We start from the raw sequence: 17,570 nt of genomic DNA, 5'->3' as shown, positions 1-17,570 counted from the left end.
ATTCCATGTATATGGCTCAGCGAAATTAGGTTAAGCAGAAACTAAAGTAAGAAAACTTTAAACTAAGGCTCAACACAAACATAAAAGCAAGAATCAGGCCAGGTTCTTGACTTTGAAATGTACAAGAGTTTGCTATGGCAAGGCAGGCAATCTACAGCCTGCAGACCAAACTTAGCCCACGCTTTTTTATGTACTTTATGAACTAAGAATGGCTTTTCATTTATAAACAGATGGGGAAGAACAATTTTTCACTGTGCGTCAGCAGCATACAGACTCTAAAGTTCATTTCTCTCCAGCTGCTGCGAAGCTATAAGGTAGTGTCAAAGAAGGGCAGCAAAGACAAAAGTCTACAGCAAAACCTACATTTACCTCCGCAGGAAAAGTCTGTCACCCCCCCCCATGGTGCGCTGTGGGGAGACTCCCTCCTCCTCCCTCAAGGAACAAGATTGAATGTCCACTAAAGCCAACAACAGAGAGGCCATGATTTTGCTCAGGAGTAGGGAGGAACCTCCATGTCTGCCACGGGTAAATGCCAAAGGAAAGACAGCTAATGTCTTTGAAATGTTACTTTATACCAGGTATTGTGATCAGGGCTTGAAAGCAATGTATTGGCAACAACAAAAAAAGAAGTGAGTGAAATTAAACTCAAAAACAAGTCTTATTTAACCCAAAATGTTCAAAATACTATCGTTAAACACATAAGAAAAGAATGAGTTTATTGCTTATTTGGTACCAATATTCAAAATCCAGTGTGTACTTTATAGCCATAGCTCACCTAAAGTCATACAAGCCTCACTCCACATGCTCAAAAACTACACGTGAGATTAAGCCTCGTGGCACATGTTTTAATTCCAATTCCAGTACTCAGGAGGTAGAAGTACGTAAATCTCTGTGAATTCGAGGCCAAGCATGGTCTACATAGCAAGCAAACGAGGTCAGTTCCCTGGCCATCCCCTGTGGTCGGTTTGGTGACTACCCTGGTTGCCATGGGGACCCTTCATCCAGTGACTGATGGAGGCAGATTCAGAGACCCATGGCCAAACATTGAACCAAGCTCCAGGAGTTCTGCTGAGAGAGAAGGGACTATAGGAGCCAGGGAGTCAGGAACATGGGAGGAAAACTCACAGAAATGGCTAGCCTGGCTCATGAGAACTCACAGAATCTGAACCAACAACCAGGGAACCTGCATGGGACTGACTAATATATATGACAGTTGAATAGCTTGGTCTATTTGTGGGATTTCTGGCAAACGGGAGCAGGGACGGTCCCTGGGGCATCAGCTGGTTCTTGGGAACCTGTGCCTCAGGCTGGATTGCTTTGCATGGCCTGAATACTGGGAGAGGTGCCTGGTCTCGTGGCAGCTTGATGTGCCAGGCTTTGCTGAAGCCCATGAGTGGCCTGCCCCTTCCTGAGCAAATATGAGGAGGGGTGGGTTGGGGATGAGGCAGAGGAGAGGTGGGAGGAGGGAGTGGGAGGAGAGGAAGGAGGGGAGGAATGTAAAAATTAACTAATTAAAAAGAAAAAAATAAAAAGTTCTGTTTCAATACGGCTTTAGTACTCCCATTTTGACCTGCTGTGCCTACCAATAGGATAGCACAGACCCAAGTATTTCCGAAACAGTCTTTACAACATAATCTCATAGAGTTTGGCACACAATAAATATAAAGAATGCCTTCTTCTAGTCCTTAAGATGATATTTAACACATTTCAACAGAGTAATGCTAAACGATTCTGCAGCTATACTTTCATAAACATAAATCCCTAACTGAGCTTACTGCAAGGAAGCTACGGGGTATTCTTAGAAAATTCCTCTTCGCTTATGCCTCCTTCTTCACCACTCAGTCTGGTTTTTAGACTTCAATTCATGAATCATTTCCTCCAAACCCAAAGCCCCACAGACCTGCCCACATGTTACCCATTGCTATTCCCCGACTAGATCTTGGAGCTAGTTCAGCCAGGGCCTTGGAGGCAAACCAAGGCAACACACAAATACAGGTCCTATGAGCTTTCCCTTCTATGTGGGACCTGGACGCTCCATATATGACATAAAAGAAGGAAACCACTTGGAGAAAGGAGACAGAGACAAGCAGGAGGGATGGGAACGAGGGGAGGGAGAGCAAACATGACAGATGCACATGAGAATGTCGTCATGAAATGCATCACTTTTGCACACACAACACACACTCATAATCTAAAGAAAGTCGATTCCAAGAACTTTTCTATGAAAAGTAAAGGGTAGAAAAGAGAGCAAGTCTGGGAGACACCACAATCCTCCAATCCTCCACCTCAAGCCCCGGCATGCACCTTTGTAAGACTGCTGTCTTGACCTAGACCCAAAATATGGTGAGTCAGAACACCACCTCATACACTAGCCACCATGGCAGGAATAAACTCAGCTCATCCCCTTACACCTGTAAGGACACACACCTCCATCACAAACAGCTCTCTCTCTCTCTCTCTCTCTCTCTCTCTCTCTCTCTCTCTCTCTCTCTCTCTCTCTTTCTCTGAGACAGGGTTTCCCTGTGTAGCCCTGGCCATCCTAGAACTCACTCTGTAGACCAGGCTGGCCCCAAACTCACAGAGATCCGCCTGCCTCTTCCTCCTGAGTGTTGGGATTAAAGGCGTGAGTCACCACCGCCTGGTCAGCCCTCTCTATTTTGCCCTTGCATGCACACACACACATACACACAAGACCCAGACCTTTTGTTCCAACAGGGGTCAACCACCAGGGTTCAACACTTGTTTTTCTTTTTGACATTCCTCTCCTTTGCCCCACCTAGAAGAAGGTAGCCAGATCTTCACGGTTTAGAGGAAGGTCATAGCTATGCCAAAGTCTTCCTCAAATTCCACGTTAATCTTATTCTTCGCTCTTACCCGTACTTTTGTCTTGTCTTTCATCACATAAGGAAGTGGCACTGGGGAGGGTCAGACACCTGTATGTCTCAAGGCTCAGAAAAGAGAGACGGGAGAATCACAAGCTTGAGGCCAGTCTTGGCTACATAATGAGACTCCGTGTCAAAAAGAACAACAATAAACTTTCTGCCTAGAACTTTCCTTTCTCCCCTAGCTTTCTGAGGCTCGCACCGTCTTCCACGTCCCCCACTCCTGTCTGCCTATGCCTGCCATTGGCTTGTTTCCTCACCCAAGCTCCTGCCATCATCCATATTCTTATAAATCGTCTATCTTGTGCAGCTCAGGTAGTCTTGCCATCTTAAGTACTATCATTCCCTATGAAAACAAGGCCTTAAATTTTCCCCCAGCTATAATTTCAAAACCATCTGTCAGATGCCTCCACCTAGGTGCCTCCCCGGACTCCCTCTCGCAGACTCTCGGAAAAAAGCCGAAGCATGTGTTCAGAAACCACAGAGCCGCTACCTGCCTCGAGAGACTGCCCCTCCCACTGCCATCCTGGAAACCAGCTCATTCCTCCCCCACAGCCTCCCTACTCTAACGCGTGGAACGATGGCTCCCGCCAAACACCAAGCATGCCCTAGTCAAGGAGGGGGGTTGTGAACGGGTTCCTGGAGCCCCTATAAAAGTAGAAGGTACGGCATGGTGCCGAGTCAAAGAGGAGAAGCGCTGTGTGTAAACCGCGTGGAATTTCATCTGCACACACGGGAAGGAATGTATCTCCCCTTCCGGGTACACGCAGTGTGTGAGACTAGAGCTGGCCCAATCTTTCAAGCCACAAATTTTCTTTAACGTAATAGGTACATTAAAGTTATAGACATTTGTGAAACACAATGTGAAGTTTCAATGCATATCTAGATTGTGTGAATTTTAAATCATAAATCACACATTTAACAATTCTTTTATAATTTAAACTTTCAAAATTATCTTGTAGCTTTTTTTGTTTACAGTTTTTTGGGGGAGTTAGATTTCAAGACAAGGTTTCTCTGTGTAGCCCTGGTTATCCTAGAACTCACTCTGTAGACCAGGTTGACCTCAAACTCAGAGATTTGCCTGTCTGCCTCCCACGTGCTGGGATTAAAAGTGTGTGCCACCAGCACCCAGATATTTTTACATTTTTTTAATTATGTGTGTGTGCACGTGCGCGTGGCATGCACGCATGCCATAGAAAATGTATGAAGATCAGAAGACAACACTGTCGACACAGATCTTTCTTTCTCATGTGTGGGTGGGTCCTAGGGACTAAACTAAGGATTTCAGGCTGGGTGGAAGTGTTTTTACCTGCTCAACCATCTAACTAGCACCTCGTGTAGCTTTTTGATGTGCAATCCATTATGCTACCTGTAGTCACTCCCTCTCCTAAGAAAGAGCACCCAGGGCTTCTCCATCCCATGTCCCTATAATGTAGTTAGTACCCACCCACCCACCAACCTCTGCACTCTTTAGGGGAGGGGACAGTTTGTGTTCTTTCTGTGTTTGTGTTGCTTGGTTTGGCTTGTTTGTTTTGCTTTTTGGGTTTTCTGAGTCAGGATTTCTCTATGTAGCCCTGGCTGTCAGGAAACCCGATCTGTGCACCGGATAGCCTCAAACATTGAGATCCGCCTGTCTCTGCCTCCCAAGGGCTGGGATTAAAGGCCACCACTGCCTGGCCAGTTTGGTTTCTTGAAACCAAGTCTCACTCTGTAAGCCAGGCTTAGACTCAAACTCATGGCAATCCCCCTGCCTCAGCCTCCCAAATTCTGGGATTATGGGTATGAGCCACCACACTCACTCCGCTTTATACTTTGAATTTCAAGTATTATTCCTCTGGCTTCTCCAATGTTATCCTTCCTCTTATTGCTCACCCCTCATTCATCCGTGGTATATTAGATTAATGAAGAGAAATGTCTTTGAGAACATGACAAGTTTTTAGCATTACAAAGCCTACTTAACAGAACATAAAGGCTCCACAGCAACCCATCCCAAATTCTTACAGGATCTGCCTTCTATTTCCACCACAGCCCTCCCGTGAGTCATGAGGACAGTGACTCATTTGGTGTTAGACGAGCAACGCATGTTTAACTTGAAGTTTAAAGAATTAGTATGTTTACTGTCAACTTCATTCAATCACTGATTCACAAATCCCGAACATGTTATTTTACTACCGAAAATTAACACCAATGCTTAAGGTTGGGGGCTACTTAAAAAGCAAGCATAGAAATTCAGGAGGGGCCCTTCTCTCAGAGGGTGAGTCATCAAGCTTGCAAGGACTTGCCTCTCGCTGGCAGACTTTCCGAAGTTTGGTCAAGTACAGTTTGGGAGACACTAGCAGGTAGGTGTTCTCATTTAATGTCACTGAGAATCAACTGTGATGATGGTAGAAGAGATTTAGGTACCTGGACCTTAGCCATGTCTGAAAGGTGGCTTTCAGAAAATGAAAGTGAACTTTGTGAGTGCAATTCGCCCCTTGAGAAACACGGCGATGGAATTTAGATCTCAGATGTGCCCTGACCCATTCTCCCCCTGTTTCTCCGCAGTCCATCAAGAGCTCCACACGGAACCAGAACAGGACACTGCACAGCTCTCAGCGGTTTTTATGATTCACTAGCCTATTTTCCCTTCCATATCAGAAGAATCAACATCTGTAAACATAGCCTAGTTCTCAGACACAGCTTCCGCACACATTAGGAAAGTTTGCTAGAAGACAGCGGAAAGAACACTGGGCTGAAGATCTGGAGAAGTAGGCTCCATTTCCAGCTTTGCCAGCAACAAGCAATTAGGCTTTGGGCAGAGCCCCAGACACCAGGCTCCTCCTCAGTCATAAATTAGGCAATTGAGTTGACTTAACTCCGACATCCCCTTCCAGATCCAAAACCTCTACAGCGGTCAATCGTAAATTCAGAGAGAAGGTGGCATTTCGTCTTACAATTCTTTTGTGATTGTTGTCGTCGTTTTTGTTTTGTTTGGGGACAGAGTCTCCTGTATGTAGCCCAGGCTGGCCTCAAATTCCACCTTTCTGCTTCAGCCCTTTAAGTATTGGGATGGCAGGTGTGTAGCACCAGGCCTAATCCCGCTTGCAGTGCTTTAGATCCATGTTAGGCCTCTGTAAAGGTGAGTTTTGGGGCTGGAGAGATGGCTCAGTGGTTGAGAGCACTCACTGCTCTTCCAGAGGACCCAGGTTCAAATACATACCAGCACCCACATGGTAGCTCACAACTGTCTATAACTCCAGGGTGTAACACTCTCACACAAAATATACATGCAGTCAAAACACTGATACAAATAATAAATCATTTAAAAGCATTAAACTTGATAAAAAATAAAAAGGGGGGGTGAGTCTTGTCCACTGAAAGCAAATCCGAAGAAGTTTTAAAGGAAAGCAGATACACAACGCACCCAGACAGAACTAACCTCAGATTCGGGCTTCATTATTCACTAACCGACTTGTTTAAGTCAGGGAAACTAAGCGTTCTCTCTTAGCTTCAGTCTCCAACATTAACACAATAGTGCCTATTTCATTGGGTAGCAGAAATTAAATGCTTCGTGCTCGGCATTAGAAGCAAATCCATGTGCTGTATACCTTCCCATTCCCATAACAAAGGCGCCTTTTATAGAGTTCCAAGTTTAGGGTCATCTCCATAGGAGAGTAATAATCGTCTTGGACATGAATAATTGATACTCTTCCCTAATAACCATAGCTATTTCCTGCTAAGTGCTTTAAATCTTTCTTCATTTACTCCTCACAATAAGGCTATAATCACGTTAAGTCGGAAGTCACTATCAGGTGATGACATTGGAGCCCACTGCAGTCCTCATGCCCCACAGCCAAAAACCAAACCACTAAACGGAATGGTCAGCACCTGCAACCATGCAGCCTGACTCCACAGCCACGCATGTCTAGGTCCTCTACCCTCCGTATCTACCCCGACTAATATCTACCCCACACAATGGCGAAGATATATAAATGAAGAACCTACGCCCTTTAGAAGTAATTCTCATGTAACCACAGGTTTAGACTGAGTTCTGCTTGCAAAGTTGCCTGTAAAAACCTGCCCGGGGATCCGCCTACACACTACACTAATTAATGTACTTTCATAAAAACCACGGGGCAGATCTTGATCTACACAGATGAAAGGTGCCTCTGACAGCACTGTCCCCACCAAACGACCATTGCGCTAGGCTGCATCATTTCCCAGCTAATACCTTCCATGGAAGGGAAATTTTAATATTTCAAATTCTGTATTTTAAATACTAAACACTTGCTCACAGAGTCCAGAAGAAGGTGTAAGGTGCCCTGGAACTAGAATTACAGACAATTATGAGCTACCCAATGTGGGCGGTCCTGGGTACAGAACTCAGGTCCTCTGCAAAAGCAGCATGTGCTCTTAACTGCTGAGCCACCTCTCCAGCCCCAGAGGTTTCCTTAGTTTAAAATAAATAAATAAATAAATAATATTTGTTATATTATTTATAATATATTTATATAAATAAAATAAATAAATAGAGTTAATAGAGTTATTTTGTTAATAATACAAAATCAAAAACCAAGTTATCAGAGGACATAGATGTGGAGACTATTACATCTCATTATCTCAAAGGAAAGGCAAAGAACCAAGCAACACAAAATATAAACAGTGTAGAGGTGGTAGCACACCTTTAATCCCAGCACTCAGGAAGCAGAGGCAGGAGGAGCTCCACGAGTTCAAGACCAGCCTGGTCTACATGTTGAGCTCCAGGCCAGCCAAGGATCCATAGTGAGACCCTGTCTCAAAGAGACCAAATAACTAAGCAAACAGTGCCTCCAGATAGAGAGGGACTCACTAGAGATGCCCAGGCAGGCATCATCAATTGACATCTCCAGTTCAGGCCTTTTTCTTAAACCAGGTGTACATGGAACCAGTGGCAATGAATTCTTTGACTAAGAGAAAGGTTGGTTTTTGTTATTTGAAGTAAATTTTGTTTGAAAAAAAAAAAAAAAACAGTGAAAGCTCCCAAACAAACTGTTCAGATTGGAGAAGGGAAAAGGAAATGAAGGTTGATTTCAAGGACATCACAAGAGGAAAGAGGAAGGCTCACTCTTCACCCAACACTAGAGGCGCCTGGCTTCTCTCCTCTGGCAAACACAACCCGCTGAGGTTCCTTTATCTTTTGTTAATTGTGTTTGTGGAACCACCTCTTGCGTAAGAGGGAAAGTGAGATTATGAACCCAGCTGTGTTCGCTGCAGAGATGAGGGTGATAAAGGCAAGGAACTGGATCGCATAACGAAAAGGCAGAACCCCATACAGCTTAGAAGAAACATTTTCCCAAAAGACCGCTGTTCACACACGTTATCAGACCACCCCCATAGAGATCAAACAAACACATCATCCCATGACAAAGAGCCGTACTCCTCCGCCTGTATTAGGGTACGTTCTTGTTACAGGGCTTGATGACGCATGCCCAGAAGTCTAACACTTGGAAAGCTGAAGCAGGAGGATCAGAAGTTCAATGCTAACCTCAGCTATATAATGAGTTCAAGGCCAGCCCGGGATAGATGGGACCTGTCTCAAAACACACACACACACACACAAATTAATTAACGTAAAACCCACCCCCCAAAAAAAATAAATAAAGTTAATCCCATTGTGCAATCTATCTGCTAATAATAGTAACAATAGTATTTCTGATGCAAATTAATCTATTCTTTTACTGTGGCCCACAGCCCTGGCCCAGGGAGTTTCCTAAACACTCAAAACATCGCTCTCCTTAGCTCTGCTGAAGGATAACTCTCTACTAAAACCTTTCCGTGAGGAAACTGGTGAACTAATTAGACTAAAAATGACCTTGCTTGAATGTGTGTAATGGGAAAAAAATAAAATACCGATTCTGTAACGATTCAGGCCCTGCAGAAGTCCTCCTCCGACCGCAGGCTATCTCAACTGCTGCAGGCAGATAACGCAAAGGATGTGAGAAGGAGGCAGGAATGTCTTCATCCTTAAGCCCTGCCTTTACAGGAAGCATCTGCTCTGAGAACAATTGCCAGCTTCCCACCGTAGAGTGGGACTCTCCTTTCAAAGAGGGAGAGTGCCTCTAACAATGTGAGTTTCAATGGTCTCATAACCCAGCAAAAGCAAGGGGGGAGCATTTTCCCACTTTCCTTTTTAAAGATCCATTCTGGTCTAGGGTCATTCATTCTAACCTTGAACGTATGAGGAATGCTCCTCAAAAATAATAATAGTAATAATTAATACAAACCAAAGAATAATATAAATCCCTAGTGCAGTTGCTATTTGTTACAATAAATAATTACAGAAAGTAATAAAGAAAAGTGTGGGAAAAAACAGGATTCTAAACTAAGAGTGGGAGAGACAGCTCAGCCGTTAAGAGAACTGGCTGCTCTTCCAGAGGACCTGGGTTCAATTCCCAGCACCCACATGGTGGCTCATACCTGTCTATAAGACTTCCAGGAGATCTGATGCCCTCTTCTGGCCCCCTCAGGCACTGCATATACATGGTGCACATACCGTCAAACATACAAGCAAACACTTAATACACAAAATAAAATATAACTAAATCTAAAAACTGAAATAAGAGCATGTAAATGTCCAAGCGTAGCTCAAATATTTGTCAAAACCATTCATGTTCTTCTGGTCCTGTACATTCCAGAGAAACTGCCCTCAAAATCATAAATTCTTGATGAATAAATACAGAAGGTGAAACTACTTAGGAATTATCTCCTTTGGTTTGATACTACTACCATAACCAAAGGTTTGTTCGTTTTCAGAAATGATAAGTCCAAGAATAGAAATTAAGATCTGTCCCCACGTATGAAGGGACACACTTTCTCTGTCTGCTTCTGTAGGGCTATTACTACTAATGCCAGGAGCTATTGTGCACCAAAAGCCTAGCAGGACCACATACGAAAAGATTTTAACTTGGTAACTGTACAAGACGCCGGTTGCATTACCTCTGTTTGGCAGATGAGGAATCTGCTGCTCAGCCGTGAAGTGACCTTAGCATCATTAGAACCATAGCAGTTCTAAGAGCCAGTGTCAGCAGCAAGTGCCGGGCCTGCCACAGACCCTTTCTCAAAACAAGGTGGACAGCTCCTTAGCCATGACACATGGGTTGTCCTCTGGCCTCCACATGTTCATGCACACGTGTGAACTCACACACACATATAAAACAGTCCAGCCCCAGCACAGAGAACCCTCTTCTGAATTCCCAGCTTCAGTTCCCCTATTCAGCCTATCACTTTCTGTAGAGAAAGAGTCACGGATATGCAAATTTGTCTCTCACGTGGTGATGTCTTCCTATACTGGTAAAGAATACATCTTTATATAAAAAAAACTACTGTGGAATCCCATCCACCCTGCATTATATATTCTTACATGATTTAAAAATAAACAAATAACTCAACAATAGAGGAACTTACACCTCAGTTTCTGATATACATACACTTTTAGCTAACAGTGTTTATATGTGGGTACCGAGTATGGCTTATTAGAGTTTATTACCGTTACTGACAATTTTATGAATTTGCACTCACTGGGCTCTTGCAACCAGGAAAAAATATAATAAATACCCATTTTAAGGGGAAAAAAGATGTTTGTATGCTAATTAATAATCCCTAGATTTAATTTCCCCTTAATCCTGGGAGAGAAAAAAAGATACTCCTGGGCCCAATATAATCCTGGACCAGATGTGAATTCAAACCTGACACAAAAGATGTTGGTTCTTTGTATAAATAGTTGATACTTTTTTACATGGCCCCCTTCCCCTTCCCACACACTCTCATCATTTTTAAGTTATTGGGGTTTTTTTTGCTCAATAAAACTGGGTCTACTATTCCACAAATCGGGACTGTGATGTTCTTCTGTTCCTTCCCACTGGCTTGTTTAGTAAAATCCACCTCACCCACTAAGCTTGACATTGCGTGAGGCAAGCGTTTAGCTCTGCCCATGGCTCTTGCGGCAAACTCTTGCCTGCGTTTCCCAAGCTCCTTGCAGTCTGTCTGTCCACGAGCAGTGGTGGCAAGCACCATTTTCAGGCCTGGCCCACAAACACCTCCCACGTGGAAAACTCCGGGTGCTCTTCCTGCAGTCTCAGGAGAGATGTGACACAGCCACCCGTAGGAAGAACCCGAGTCTTTGTCCACTTGGTAGCACGAACACTCAGGGACAATTCAGACTTCACGGGTTCGGGAATCAAAGGAGCACTCTGAAGGTCACTGAAAACCTGAGTTCTGCTACACTGCCTAACCCGCGACTCTATTGCCATATTCCAACTACGGCTGCGAGACTGCGCAGTGCATCTTACCTCTTTCAAAGACTCCTTCTGCTTCCAGGACGGTGACCGTGGTGTTGAAAGCCTTCTTTAACACCTGAGCCTTTACAGTGGCCTGTAGGGGACCATTTTCCAGAAGCTCCACGCCAACCGTCACATTTGCTCCGGGCCTGATGGTCCCTGGGGCTGTCACCAGAAAGCGAGACCTAAAGAGTTATCAACCAAAGGAAATCAAAGCTTTTTAAATTATTAAACCTATTCATTTATTTTTACAGCCCCACCACAGTTTCCGGTCCCTCCTCTCCTCCCGCACACCTCCACTGTCCCCACTCCCTGGAAGGTGAGGTCTCCACACTACCCCTCTACAGTAATTACAATTGAAACGGTGCCCCTGCCCTTTAGTAATGCCAGGAAAAGCTACAGAAAACGTAATTCCTCAAACGGTTCAAATGCACAGGAGCCAAAGGAGAAGACAAAGCACGCAGAAGCCACTGCAGAATTCAAGTCTCCAAGTCTCCTCAGAAATGACTTCATCTTCACGTTATTAGGAAACACACACACACCTGGGCATTTGCATTTTTGCTGCTCAAATCGCGCTTGCCTAATCCACCCGAGAGAGGGGGAATGATTGAAATCACCATCTGAAATTAATGCCAGCAATGCAACCTCCAGGTCAGGAAGCATCTAAGTCCCCCAAAGAGACCGGGTGTGGTTATGCACACCTGCCCTTCTAACACCCTGACACTCATGGGCTACAGAGGCAGGAGAACTGCCCAGGGTCCCTAGACCAGCCTGAGTTACAAATGAGCCCCAGGAATAATAATTAATAATAATAATAATAATAAAAAGTAATAATTTTCTTTGCTGAAGGTAAAAAAAACCTTTAGAAATGGAGTACTTTATACTATCGAATTCTTGTTAATCTTCCTATAATCTCTGATATGGCACTCTCTGGTCACCTCAGCCACACTGACAGTGTCAAAGTAGAAACATCCTGTTTAGAAAAGAAAAAGAAAAAAAAAAGGTCTCTGGGGGAAAAAAAGAGACACATTATTTAGGAGCAACAAGTTGAGAGGCAAAAGGCAGAGCAACGTGGACTAGAGCTAGGACAATGTTCTTCGGCAAGTTGTCGCAGCAGACGGACAGTAAAGAAAGCCCCCTGGTGGGTCCCGCAGGCCGCGCGCTCCCGCGTCCCCTGCGCCCGCGCCCTCCGGCCCGCGCTCCTACCCCGGGGCGGCCAGTGCGGTCGCGCACACGCAGAGAAAGTGGGCAGCGCTCAGGAGGCTCCGGCCGCGCATCTCGGCTTCTGCCCGCGGGGTCTGCAGCCCACCAAGTGTGAGCGCTGCGGGGTGTGGCTGGCCACCTCCTGCCTGCCTTTCTCCCCCACTGCGCACCAGGGTTTAGCAATCTGAAATGGGCGCGCCTAAAAGCAGAGAGATCTAAATTGAGACTTGATGGCTCCACCCATCCCGTTGCTTCACAATGGCGCTTCTGGCTTCTCCCGGGCTAACGCTGCCCGTCCGTGGCTGAAAAAAGCGGTCTCTGCACGCGGTTGCCACAACCTGGCCCCACCTTCCTTGCTCCCCTGGGAAAACAGAAGGCGCCCACTTCCTTGAACACGGGGAACCAGGGACTTGTTTACTCTAGCGCTCTACCGCCCCGATGCCCGGAGTGAATAAACAGGCCCATCCTTGTGAGCAGCAATCCAAAGAAGCTATGTGAAGTGGAAAAAAATCAATCATTGTCCCCCAGACGATGAATCAGAAGTTTAGGGTAATGGCAAGGGCGCGCGTGCCTGGACACACACACACACACACACACACACACACACACACACCGGTGGGTATATATTGGTAGTTACTTATATGTATAAGAACAGAATAAAACTTTTTTCTTAAGATAAAAATTAAGGTATACTTTTCTTTCTAAGAATGTTATGGCTTCTCTGAGTTAAAAGAGGGCGCCTAGCCTTGAGTGTGACCCCAGCAGCTAGTATTTATTAAAATAAATAAATAAATAAAAATAAAAAACATAGTGGGGGGAACATTTAGGTGATGCCACTTGAAACTCAGAAGCAGCTGTTTAGGAAGATGCTTGTGTATTTTGTAGCTGTTGAGAAACACGTTTTCTACGGGAAGTCCTCACTAGAATCCTGGGTTTGTAACAACTTGTCAGCACACAGTTGGGGTCTGGCCAGAAGGGTTGTGCTGAGAATGAAAGCGTCCAGGGGCGCCGGCCCCCCAGGAGTTACTGATCTCAGCCCAGGTTCTCTGACGCTGCTTCCCTGACACCCTATTTGGCACCATTCCTGTCTTCAGATGACTCAGGTTTCACCATGGCTACCCCATAAAAGCGGGCAACTGCCAAAGACTAGGAAAACAGGCACACGCAGTGCCTGACGACTTGAACTCTCTCATTCCAAAAAGGAACTTTAGAGGGTGACAGTCGAGTTTGGGTCAAAATGAAACCAGAGAAACTTCGACCAGAGCATGTGGGCACAGCTGTGTCCTAAAAGAAGGGAAGTGGCACCTGGACCGAGTGAGGGTTTGGAAACACAGGAATTGCTTTCCTCCCTTTCCTGTCCCGCCCCTGTTCGCGCTGCTGAATGTCTGAAGACGTTCCTGGTGCCCTGTCCTAAGGGCAGCCTATTGTTAGCGGTCGTCTCCCTGTGCAAGCGGGACTTGGGTACAGTGAGGAGTGTCTGACTGTGCCCTGGGGTGCAGCTGGCTCTTGGCACAGCTGCTACTGCTGGACTGGTCTCCGCACCTCCCTAGTACAGGGAGGAGGAGCAGGTTCAAGTGTGGACAAACAGCCAAGTTCTAAACCTGTATTTATCACACTCAAGTGTGTGTGTGAGAATCACATCAAGATGTGGAAGTCCACTCAGCAGGTCCTGGGTAGGAACTGCGATTTATCTTTCCGTCCACAATGGTCCACAGAGAGATTCCAGACGGGGCAACTAGGGGCACCCTGATGAGCAAAAGAAGCTGGAGTAACTCAGTTACTTCCCAAATTTGATTTCGTAGTCGTGGACAAGAATTGCAACCAGGGACTCCAAACTATTAGTGGATAATGTTGCATTCCAAGATTAATAGAACCAAAGGGTTAATTCCAACTGGGCAGACTTAAGTTGCTATAAGTTCCAGGTTTTGGTCTTCATCCTCGCATTTGGTGACAGACTTAGACACATAGAAATGGAGGCATCAGGGCTGAAGAGACTGCCTGCTCCTCCAAAGGTCCTGAGTTCAATTCCCAGCAACCACATGGTGGCTCACAACCATCTGTAATGAGATCTGGTACCTTCTTCTGGCCTGCAAGCATATATGAAGACAGAATATTGTACACATAATAAATAAATACTTTTTTAAAATCTTTAAAAAAGAAATTAAGGCATCAACCCATTTTTTAAAAACGGAAAAAGATTAGGAAAAGTTTCAGAAATTCAAAAACTTGGTGATTAAAAAGCTGAAGAGCGAAAAAATAAAAATGTTAAAAGTTGGCAGAGCACCTACAGTCCGGCACATAAGAAGAAGAAGCCCATCCCAAAGGCAACCGGCACAGCCCTGGTGAAAAGACTGGCGACCCTAACCAAGAGAAGCTCACCTCAAAACCAGCTGCGGGTTTCAGGGAGACATCCTTCCCCCAAGTAGTTGGGTCAGGAGGACAGAGGAAACTGCCCTGCACGGTTGTGGACCCAAGGACTGAAGAGCATCCCTCCAGCGTGGGGATTAGCCCTTGGAAGGTCTTGAGAGCACAGGGACGGGCCCTCCACCTGCACCAAACTCAGCGCTGTGTGGGTCAGTCCCAAGTCTGAACACACTTGGGAGACAAGTCCCAGTCACAACATTAGCCACCCAAGGTGTATGGTTAGAGGATGAGAGACCCTGCACGGCGCACAGACTGGAACGCTAAAGAGGCCCTGATTCATAGAAGTGAAACCATCCATGAAAGTGAGCACAGCTCTGACCGACATTGCGCGTGTGTCCAACACAGACCCCATGGCAGCATAAGCCATTGGAAAGGCAAGGCCACAGGTTCAGCCACCCTCCCCCACCCAGAGCACATAACAGTCTCCGTGTTCTGAGGACCAGGAGCCAGCCGTCTGGTCCAGGGTTTTCCCCATTTACTGCCTCTTGGCACGATTCTCACTTGACTACATTTTAAAAACCACATGTTGGGCTTTTTTTAATCCTCATCGTATATTTATATTTGATGTGTATGCATATATTTTCATGACTGGAAAATCTGTTTTCTTTCTTTTCATTCTTCCTGTGTCTGCATTGCACTCTTTCCTCCTCTACTGTTCTTTGACTCACATTTTGACTTTTTCTTACTCTTTTATAAAAATCCCTCTCTGCTGGGTAGAGGGGAGCACATCTTTAATCCCAGCACTTGGGAGGCAGAGAGGCAGGGGCATCTCTGAGTTTGAGGTCAGACTGGTCTACAGAGAGAGTTCTAGAACAGCCAGACTACATAAAAAAAAAAGTCTCTCATTTCTATTTTTTATTTCTTTTATATTTATTCAATTTGTCTTTCAAACTCCTGGGAAACTATGAGGTTCCTTTTTCTTTTCTGTCTTTGTTCTTTCCTCTTCCCTTCTTCTACATTCCTCCTGCTCTTTTACATTTCGTTGATTTAACCTCTCCTCACCTCCATTTCCCCCTCCCCTTACCTCCTCTTATATGTCATTCATTAATAATTTCCACATTTTCCCTAAATAATTTTTTTCTTTTTTTTTCTTTTGGAAGGATTTTACTCATATTCATTGGATCTCAGCTGGAAATTTTTCTTTGATTCAGATAGTAGCATTACAGTCACAATGCATTCTTTGCAACCAAATGATTTAAAAATGAAAAAAGGTCTTCCCCACCTTACACATAAGTTCTCAGTACCTCCTGAAAGTCATCCATGCCTGGAAAGACATTAGGCCCCTTAGTGACTCTTGCCCCGTGGTGTTCTTTTCTTTTGATTTTCTTCAGCAAAAATATGTCTGTGACTAGTATTAAAGCTTTTAATTCAATATTCAGTACCTGGCGGGCTTCCTTTGGTTCTCTCTTTTTTCTCTGATTCTTCAGAAAATGATGACCCCAAAGATTCCTGAGATTGTCTATAGTATTTCAGCTGACTGGAAAAGTCTTCTTCTCCCTAGTGGTTGTAGTTACCAAAGTTGTCGTCACTGTAGAAAACAGACTCAGCATATTCTTTACTGTTGAATTTTTTGTTATGTTGACTCTTTTTTGATGTCATGTAACTTCCTAATATATGTCCATGATGCTTCTAGTGTTCAGCTTCTTCTTTTTTTTGTCTTTTTTTTACCAATTGTAGTATCTTTGATGAATACTAAATAATTTTTAACTTTGTGACACATTCTTTATTTTGTAATTTTATTTTTACTTCATGAACATTGGTGATATATTAGTGGTTTTAACTAACTTTAAGTATATATCTGTATGTTATATCTTGGACAGTTTAATGCTGTTGATGTTACAGCAATTTGATTTCTCCTTTCTGAGTTGTACTGAAGAATTGAGCTGTCTAAAATAGGCTGTTCAATAAGACTTTAAATATAAACCCAGGAGAGCTCTAAACCAACAGGCGTCCAAATCATAGTGCAGGAACACAAGGAACATGGAATAGCAAAGCAACATGACCCCTCCAAATGACCTCAAAGATACTACAATTGGTAGACTAAAGGAAGACAATGTCAAAAGCTGACTAGTTAAAAAAGACACTTGGAATGTAAAAGTTTGAGTGAAAATGTCCCTCACAGCCTCAGGTACTTAAACAGGCCCCTAGTTGGTGGCGGTGGTCAGAAAGGTGGTGCAGAGGCTGGAGGGAGTGCAGGGTTCACAGCCTCAGTCCCCTTCCAGTTCACCCTCTGCTTCATGTTTGTGGTTGAAGAGGTGATTTCTCGGCTTCCTGCTCCTGCAATCCTGCCCACCACTTGCTGCCAGGCCTCCCGATCATGGTAGACTTTATCTATCTGGAACCATAAGCCAAAATAAACTCTTTCAAAGTCACTTTGGTCATAGTGTTTTATGACAACAGAAGAGTAACTAAACGTGGGGTTGTTGAGATGGTTTAGCAGGGAAAGGCACCTTCTGCCAAGCCTGAGTTCAATTCATGGTACTCACTTGGTAGAAAAAGAGAACTGACCCCCTCACGCTGTCCTATGACCTCTATATGTCTGCCATGCTGCCTGTACATGTGTGTGCATACACCCATGATAAATAAATATAATTTTGTAAAACTTTTTTTTAAATTGCTTCAAAGAAGATATAAACAAGCAAATGAATCAAGTTTAAAAAAAATATTGGAAGTAAGCAGCAACACAGATGAAAGATAAAACAGGCAAGAAATTCAGCCATACTGATGAAGTCAGCAACATACTATAAATATTCCACAAGGAAAATAC

The 17,570-nt window shown here is 44.5% G+C and overlaps 1 protein-coding gene across 1 annotated transcript in view; it reads right to left on the bottom strand.

Moving 5' to 3' along the window:
* Positions 1–12,790, bottom strand: part of Cd109 (CD109 molecule) — a 102,979-nt gene extending 90,189 nt beyond the window's left edge. Inside the window, exons 1-2 of the mRNA XM_050126341.1 lie at positions 12,383–12,790; positions 11,189–11,361 (exon numbers count right to left, since the gene is read on the bottom strand). Of these exons, the coding sequence (XP_049982298.1) occupies positions 11,189–11,361; positions 12,383–12,453 (244 nt within the window). The 5' untranslated portion in view covers positions 12,454–12,790. The remainder of the gene's footprint in view (positions 1–11,188; positions 11,362–12,382) is intronic.
* Positions 12,791–17,570: the final 4,780 nt, after the last annotated feature.

The sequence above is a fragment of the Alexandromys fortis genome, unplaced genomic scaffold (genome assembly GCF_014885135.2).
Source record: "Alexandromys fortis isolate MF-2015 unplaced genomic scaffold, M_Fortis_MF-2015_v1.1 scaffold_22, whole genome shotgun sequence".
NCBI classification, from domain to species: Eukaryota; Metazoa; Chordata; class Mammalia; order Rodentia; family Cricetidae; genus Alexandromys; species Alexandromys fortis.
The sequence above is the reverse complement of the archived record's forward strand: the minus strand, read 5'-3'. Positions and strand labels throughout refer to the sequence as shown.